Source organism: Vigna umbellata, chromosome 5, assembly GCF_029865625.1.
Source record: "Vigna umbellata cultivar VRB3 chromosome 5, Vumbellata_1.0, whole genome shotgun sequence".
Taxonomy (NCBI): domain Eukaryota; kingdom Viridiplantae; phylum Streptophyta; class Magnoliopsida; order Fabales; family Fabaceae; genus Vigna; species Vigna umbellata.
This window is the reverse complement of record NC_142169.1, coordinates 19,425,972-19,434,684: the sequence shown is the minus strand read 5'-3', so window position 1 is coordinate 19,434,684 and position 8,713 is coordinate 19,425,972. Positions and strand designations below refer to the sequence as shown.

At 31.9% G+C, this 8,713-nt stretch overlaps 1 protein-coding gene across 1 annotated transcript; it reads right to left on the bottom strand.

Moving 5' to 3' along the window:
- Positions 1 to 5,683: 5,683 nt before the first annotated feature.
- On the bottom strand, positions 5,684 to 7,623 carry LOC124836783 (uncharacterized). Its single transcript, XM_088114838.1, has 2 exons — positions 6,163 to 7,623; positions 5,684 to 5,863 (listed from the first exon to the last, which is right to left on the bottom strand). The coding sequence occupies exon 1, from the start codon at positions 7,330 to 7,332 to the stop codon at positions 6,328 to 6,330; it is 1,005 nt and encodes a 334-aa protein (XP_087970964.1). The 5' UTR covers positions 7,333 to 7,623; the 3' UTR covers positions 5,684 to 5,863; positions 6,163 to 6,327.
- Between the last annotated feature and the right edge of the window lie 1,090 nt (positions 7,624 to 8,713).

Sequence of the window (8,713 nt, the reverse complement as noted above, 5' to 3'; positions counted from 1 at the left end):
ATTGATGAATGCAATGCAGGTTTGGGACAACGCGAATTCAAATAGCATGAAGAGAAATTTGAGAGCAAATAACAAGTGAAATCTAGGAACAAGTGAGTTTGATGAACCTAAACGAAGTGAAAAAAAAATCTAGGAAAAAAAGTGATATATACAGATATATATTAATTATCTATATATATCACTTTTAAAAAACATTATTTATTGTTATAAGTTTAGATAACACAATTTTAAATGTTACTGTTCCACTCATTCATATATATATATATATATATATATATATATATATATATATATATATAGTTTATTTAAAAAAATGTTATATAATCAAATTTGTAATAGTGCAAATTAAAAAAAATTAAACAAAATCAATCAACGATCACATTAATAAAAAAAATAATGAAAATCATAACAAAAAGTGACACCAATTATATATTTGGGTACCGTAATCAAAACAAATTAAGTGTAAAATCTTATTTGATATTTTAAAAACTTATTTAACATTTTTGTTACTTTTAATGTGATGGTATATATGAAATAATATTGTATTCGCTTCAAAAGAAACTTGAGAATTTATATATTATATTTTTAATAATATTTTTTATGTTTGAACCAAATTTCATAAAAAAATTTACCTATATATGAAAAACAATAATCACTATTTTTCTAATTATTTGGTTACATAAAAAAATTATTTTTAACACTTTGAAAAAAAAAATCATACTCATCCGGAATCGTAACACATGTTAGGAATCATTTGGTATAATTGAATTCATTCAAATTAAGTTAAATCAAGTTCAATGCTAAGTCAAGTCAAGTCCAAGCCAAGTCATGTTTGATCCATTTTTAGCTAAGTCATGTTAGGTCCATTTTTGGTTAAGTCTAATCAAACTCACCTTATGCTAAGTCAATTTGAGTGTACATTGGATTAAGACAAATTAAGTCTATCTCATACTAAGTCAAGTTAGATTCAATTTTTGTCGAGACATGTAGGTTCATCTCAGACAGAGTTAAGTCAAATACACCTTAGGCCTAGTCGAGTCAAATACATCCAATTGAGTATAGTTATGCACATGTTAGGCTAAGTAAAACTAAGTTATGTCATATTGAGTCACATAGTTTGATTTTTATTGATTCTAGTTAAGCCCCATAAGACCGAGTTGATTTTTCCCACTTTGGTTCTAGTTGAGTCGAATCGATCTTTAGATAAATCAAGTCTAGCCTACATCGGGTTGAGTTGATTAGGCCATGTTGAATTGGATACATGTCAAGCCGATGTTGAGCTAAGCTTAGATCATGTCATGCTAATTTAGGTTGAGACATGTTCAACAAGTTTGAACTCACGATTAATATAGTTTCGAGTGAACCTAAGTTAGATTGGTTTGATCTTGTCTGACAAGTCAGGTTGAATATTTACTTTCCTATTAAGTTACAAGTTAGTAAAAATTAAATAATAACCAATTTATAGTTAATGTAAAATAAATGATAATATTTAGAAATTTAAAATATTTTAAAGACTAATGATATTATGAAAAATATTTAAAAGGTAATTAAAATATTCCACTAAGAAGAAACCGCTTGAAACTTATCATGCCACTTTAAGAAAGGACTTTAAAAGCTAAGGCTTTTTCAACTCATAACCATGTATTAATAAAAAGAAGTAACTCTTGAAGACAAATTGACACCTCTAGTCGCAATCACTCCTTAAAAAAATGTAAATCAACATAAAAGAATGCAATATGAGTGTATGTCATGCTCATTCATAAATTATTCTTATTAATATGTATTTCTATTAACAGAAAAAAGTGAAAAATTATAAAATCAATTTTTTTTCACTAATAAAACATTAACGATTAACATTTTATCGATAAAAAAACATATTCATATTGATATTTAGTTAGACTAAATAAACTGTATTTTTCTTTTCGGATTAACTTATTTTTGTAGTAACTCAATTTTTTTTAATAATACAGGTTCTTCTTAAATTATGGTCACATCATTCTTACTTTCTTAAAAATCATTCTTACCCTTTTAAAAGGACTTCATCCTCAAATTTAAACAATCTATATCATGAAAGACAAATTTCTAACATTTAAAGATAATACGACTCTTATCTAGCATACTTATCGAACGAAATATTACATGTACTATGAAAAAACCTCCAATATTATTTTCATACTTGTTCACCTTTTTTATTCTTGAATCAAATACAATTAAGACAAAGTTATTAAATAATTTTTAAAATATTTTTAGTTTCCTAAACTTTTATTATATATATATATATATATATATATATATATATATATATATATATATATATATTTTAATTTCATTTGAATTATAGTGGACAAAGTTTCTATACAAAAATGATTACAAATTTCAAAGCATATAATTTATTCATTTAACACGAAAATGTTCATATAAGTTTCCTGTAAGTGTAGGAAAAACCTATAGAAAATATTTATATAAGCATCTCTTTCTATATTTGTACTTTTATCGTCTATGATCTTCTTTTCATCTTTCCATTGTTTATGTTATTGTTCTTTGATATGCCCATGTTCACTACGCAACAAAGCATTACAATTTATATAAGTAATACTTTTAAGAAAAAAGATACATATTCAAAATTTGTAATAGAAAAAAAAATGAAAGTTTTCGAATCTACCTTTGATATATATATATATATATATATATATATAGTCTCAATACGTGATTTCAAATGTAGTTATTTTTTTCCATTCTCTTCTCTTTTTGAGTTCTTTCGCCTCTTCTCTGTAAGTATATTTGAGAAGAAAGAAAACGAAAGATCCAGAGAAAAGGAACAGAGACAGAAAATGAATGATATTGAATAATTTGTAATGAGTACAGCGGAAGCTTTATACAAAAAGGGAAAAAATAGAATAAAATGAAGCAGTAAAGAAAACTATATATGTTACAAAGACCGAACGTTAGGAAAACGTAGAACACCGTTCGGTTAACAAGCAGAAGAAGATCTCTATCACCCTCCCTCAAGCTGAACATGGATATTCTGCAGGTTTAGCTTGGAAGTAATAGTGTTAAAGGTAGAAGAGTAAAGAGACTTGGTGAAAATATCTGCAAGTTGATTGTTAGAAGAAACGTGAAGAAGCTTGATAAGACCGTCTTGGAGTTTTTGTCTGGTAACGTGGCAGTCTATGTCTATGTGTTTTGTTCTTTCATGAAAAGTGGGATTCTTAGCAATGTGGATGGCAGAAGTATTGTCACAGTAAACAGAGTAAGGAGTTGGACACGATATATGCAGATCTGCTAAAAGATATTGTAGCCATTGCAATTCACAAGTTAAAGAGGCTAAGGACCTGTATTCGGCTTCAGAAGAAGATCTAGAAACGGTGGTTTGTTTCTTTGATTTCCAGGAAATAAGAGCTGTACCAAGAAAAACACAAAAACCAGAGACGGATCTGCGAGTGGTTGCACAAGTGGCCCAATCAGAATCAGAGTATGCATGAATGCGGAAGGAATTATCAGCAGCATATAAAAGACCAGAACCAGGAGCATTCTTTAAATATCTAATAATCCTCATGGCTTGTTGCATATGAGGTTGACGAGGAGTAGAAACAAACTGACTAAGATGTTGAACGGCAAAAGCAATATCAGGCCGTGTGTGAGTGAGATAGAGTAGTCTTCCAATGAGGCGACGGTAAGAAGAAGGATCTGTGAGAGGGAGTCCTTCATCAGCGTGAAGCTTAACAGAGGGATCGGCTGGTGTGGGAGCATGTTTGCATCCTAACATTCTAGCTTCAGAAATCAATTCAAGACAATACTTTCTCTGATTTATACACAAACCTGCTTGAGATCTAGCAATTTCGAATCCCAAAAAGTATTTAAGATCACCAAGGTTTTTGATGTGAAATTTGCGATGCAGGTGATTTTTGACAATGTTAATTTCAGACAAGCTATTTCCAGATAAAAGTATATCATCAACATATACCAGAATGATGGTGATAGTGGAGGACGAATGCTTGATGAATAAGGAGTGGTCAGCAGCACTTTGTGTGTACCCGAGAGAGAGAAGTTCAGATGTAAGTTTGTGGTTCCAATTTCTGCTAGCTTGTTTTAAACCATAAAGTGACTTATGAAGCTTGCAAACGAGACCAGAGGTAGACGGGCAAAGACCAGGGGGAAGCGTCATGTATATTTCTTCATGTAAGTCGCCATGAAGAAATGCATTGTCAACATCTAACTGATGAAGAAACCATTTGTTGCTAGTAGCAAGAGCAAGAACAAGACGGACAGTAATGATTTTAACAACAGGGGAAAAGGTTTCATAGTAATTTATTCCTTCAATTTGAGTAAAACCTCTTGCCACTAAGCGAGCTTTATATCTGTCAATAGAACCATCCGCTTTGTGCTTGATACGATAAACCCAACGACAACTGATGGGTTTCTTGCCAGCAGGGAGATCCACCAAAGTCCAGGTGTGGTTGCTTTCAAGGGCAGAAAGCTCAGAATTCATGGCTTGTTTCCAACAATCAAACTTACTGGCTTCTTTAAAGGAAGAAGGTTCAACTTGAGCAGAAATATTGTGACAAAAAGAAGCATGATTAGAAGAGCATTTATCATAAGAAAGAAACAAGTGTATAGGATACGGGGTTGTATATGATGATGTAAAACTAGAAGTAGTGCCACAATAATAATTATCTAAATATTTAGGTCTATTCTTATTTCTAAGAGAAAGTCGTTGTTCAACATTAGGAGTAATTGGATTATCAGCAGTATGATTAGAGGTGTTATTAGGAGGATAATTTGGGGTAGTGGAAACAGGTGTCATAATAGGAAAATAAAAAAGAACATCAGAAGTATCATCATATGTAGGAGATGAAGATGAAGTCAAAGAATTTTGATAAGGGAAAATATGTTCATGAAAAATAACATGTCGTGAAACAATAATAGAATGGGAATGTAAATCATACAACATAAACCCTTTGGTTCCAGATTTGTATCCAAGAAAAATGCATTTGTTGCTTCTGGAATCAAGTTTTGTGCGGCCTGCAGTAGTAGAGCTGGAGTATGATAAACATCCAAAAACTTTTAGGTTTGAAAAATCAGGTTTAATTGAATAAACAAGTTCATAAGGAGATTTATTTTGAAGAAAAGGCGTTGGCAGTCTATTAATAATATGAATGGCAAGCTTTATAGCATAAGACCAGAAAAGGTTAGGAACTTGAGATTGAAAAAGAAGAGACCGACAAACATTGAGAATGTGTTGATGCTTCCGTTCAACAATACCATTTTGTTGGGGAGTAGCAACACAAGTGGTTTCATGAAAGATGCCTTTTGTGGAATAAAAATCATTAAGAAGAAATTCTTGTCCATTATCAGACCGTAAAATTTTAAGTTTACAGGAAAACTGGTTTTCAGTTAAAAGAATGAAGTTTTGAAGTAAAGATTTAACATCAGATTTGTGTTTCAAAAGAAGAAGCCATGTGAAACGACTATAGTCATCAACAACGGTTAAAAAATATTTATAGCCATCAATGGAAGTGATAGAAAGAGGGCCCCAAATATCAACATGAATGAGATGAAAGAAACAAGGAGATTTAGTTTTGCTAACAGAAAATTGAAGACGTTTTTGTTTAACAAAAGCACAAGCATCACAAGCATCAATGAAGTGAAAAGAAATATCAGAATATTGAGAAGCTATTGTCTGGAAAATTTTATTTGAAGGATGGCCAAGTTTCATGTGCCACAGATTACAAGAATCACTGGAATTATTATGAAAAGTAGAAGAAAGAACATTTAATTCTGAAGTGGTTATGGTATTATTACTAAGAAGATAAAAGAGGCCTTGGCATTTTTTAGCTACTCCAATCGTCTGGTAAGTGTCCATCTGCATAATGAGACAACTATTTTTATGAAAGACAACAAGATAATTATTGGAATGTAACAGTTTAGAAACAGAAATAAGATGAACAGAGAAATTTGGAACAAATAGAGTATTTTGCAAAATCAAATCACCTAAAAAGACAGTCCCAGAGAAGGCAGCAGTAACAAAACTTTGATTTGGTAAACGTATAGAAATAGGAGTAATAGGATGTAGAGATTTGAAAAGAAATTTTGAAGAGCATATATGATCAGTAGCTCCACTATCTATAATCCAAGAGGAAAAATGTGCGTTAGAGAAAGAACCTGATGAATATTGAGTACATTGATTAACGCTAGCCACCTTAGGAGTATGAGGTTGAGATTGTTTCAACAATCCAAGAATAGCGTCATACTGTTCTTAAGTAAAATTGTGTTGAATTTGGGTGGCATCAGCAGTGGAGGCAGTGGAGGGGAGTGAGACGCCATCAGTCAGGTGGATAGAAGAATTGGAGGTATCAGAATCCGTTTTGATTTTGAGTTTATAACCTTGAGGAAGACCATATTTAATCCAGCAATTGTCAGAGGTGTGATTCGTTCTTTTGCAATGATCGCAGTATTTAGCGCGACCACCAAATTTTGTGGTACGTCCACGTCCACGACCAGAAAAAGCACCACGAGAGGTGGTAAGGGTCTTGTTCTGAGGATCCTGGAAATTAATGTTTGCCATGGAATCTTGTGGAATTTGTGAGGAAGAATGATGAAATTCCCGTTCTTGTTGAAGGACCAAGGAAAAGGTTTTAGGAAGATCGGCATGGGTTCCATAAGCATAATTTGAGACCGGACTTGGGAAAATTCATCATTTAAGCCACGAAGAAACTTGATGACAGAGTCATCGTTGCGTTCTTGTTGAATCTTGGTCAATAAGCCACAGGTGCAAGGAAATTTACAGGTGCAGACAAGAATAGTCTTATACAAAGAAAGTTCTTTCCAGATGATTTGAAGACGAGTGTAATATTGAGAAACAGTAGAATCACCTTGTTTGCAAAATTGGAGAGCTTCTTGGAGATCAGCGATGCGAAACTTATCGCCGTGAGAAAATCGTTGAAGAAGATCATTCCAAATCTCAGAGGCAGAATCCATCCACATGACAAATTGTTTGATGGGTAGAGTCATAGAACGCGTCAGCCATGAAATCACCATTTTGTTGCATCTTTTCCAGGCTTCATGAAGAACATCAGTGGGAGGAGGGCAAGAAGTAGTACCAAGAACGAATTTGTCTTTATTCTTGGTTTCAAGAGCAACAAGCATGTCGTGCTGCCATTGTTGATAATTGTTGTCGGAGAGAGGCGGATTGACAAGAATGAGGGCTGGGTTTTCACCGGGATGAAGAAACAGAGGATGAGCGGGATTAGTGAGATGATCGGTGGCAGCGGTGGGAGAGACGGTGGCAGCGGTGGGAGAGACGGTGGCTGTGGTGGATGTAGAGGAAGCCATGAGAAGAGAATAAGGAAGAAGAAGAAGAAAAAGAGGGCAAAAGAAAAACCCTAATTATCTCTTTCTCTTGATACCATGTAAGTATATTTGAGAAGAAAGAAAACGAAAGATCCAGAGAAAAGGAACAGAGACAGAAAATGAATGATATTGAATAATTTGTAATGAGTACAGCGAAAGCTTTATACAAAAAGGGAAAAAATAGAATAAAATGAAGCAGTAAAGAAAACTATATATGTTACAAAGACCGAACGTTAGGAAAACGTAGAACACCGTTCGGTTAACAAGCAGAAGAAGATCAATATCATTCTCTGTGAGTTTTTTTTTTCATCTTTTCTTTTAGTTAAATTTCTTTTGTATATTTTCCTTTTCTCTCAATGATTTATTTTCTCTTTTTCTCAACATAGAAGAAAGTGAAAACATGTGAAATAATATATTTAAAACCATATTAAATTCTTCATTCTTTAAACAAAACACAATGATAATATGACAATTATGATGATATTAATAAGATTTTGAAAAGTTTGCATAAACAATGAAAACCACAAATAATAATGTCAACATCTAAAAATTTGAAGGCTTATCACTTCAAAAGCTCGTAAATGTCTTAAAGGTAACTAAAACTCCAAATACATACACACACACATATATATATATATATATATATATATATATATATATATTAAGAAATTGATACAGCCAAAAACTTAAGCTAAAAGAATCAACTATACAAGAATGTTAAAGACAAAAGAACCATATGGAAATATTTTTTATTTATGAATTATGTACGTGATTGATATGTATTATTATTATTATTATTTATATTTTAAATGATGACCTGACGCATAAATATTACCATAAAATATGGTAATTTGATCATATTACTTAACATTTTATTTATCACATAATGATTTTAATTTAAATATTAAAATAATAAAAAATTATATTATGGAATAAAATAACATTCTAAGATCTAGAATAATACAATAAATATATTAAGAAAAGCACTAGGTAGTTGAGCCCTTATAAGTTGATATATTGACCTTGGAATATAGAATAATTGGTATGTTGATATTCACAAACATGAAGCAATGAGACAAATTTGAACGTCATATCCTTAAGAAATAGATCCACCGCCCAAGTCCACCTTTTTGTGCCACCATTGCTCCCATCTCTCACTGTCACTTCTTACTTCTTTCTTCTAACTTCAATTATGGCATCCCAAGATTCCATTCATTCTTTTCTCGTTACCTTCAAACAATGCAACCAATTATTAACCATTTTCTCACAATCATAACCATTGAATTCTAACTCCTTTATTATCTATTTATGTGAAGGAATTTATTTGCCTTTCATGGAGGAAATTCATCTGGCTGTTGTCCTT

What these genes read in the sequence shown, in the direction of transcription:
- LOC124836783 (XM_088114838.1), bottom strand. Translation starts at nt 7,332, where the DNA reads ATGGCTTCCTCTACATCCACCACAGCCACCGTCTCTCCCACCGCTGCC.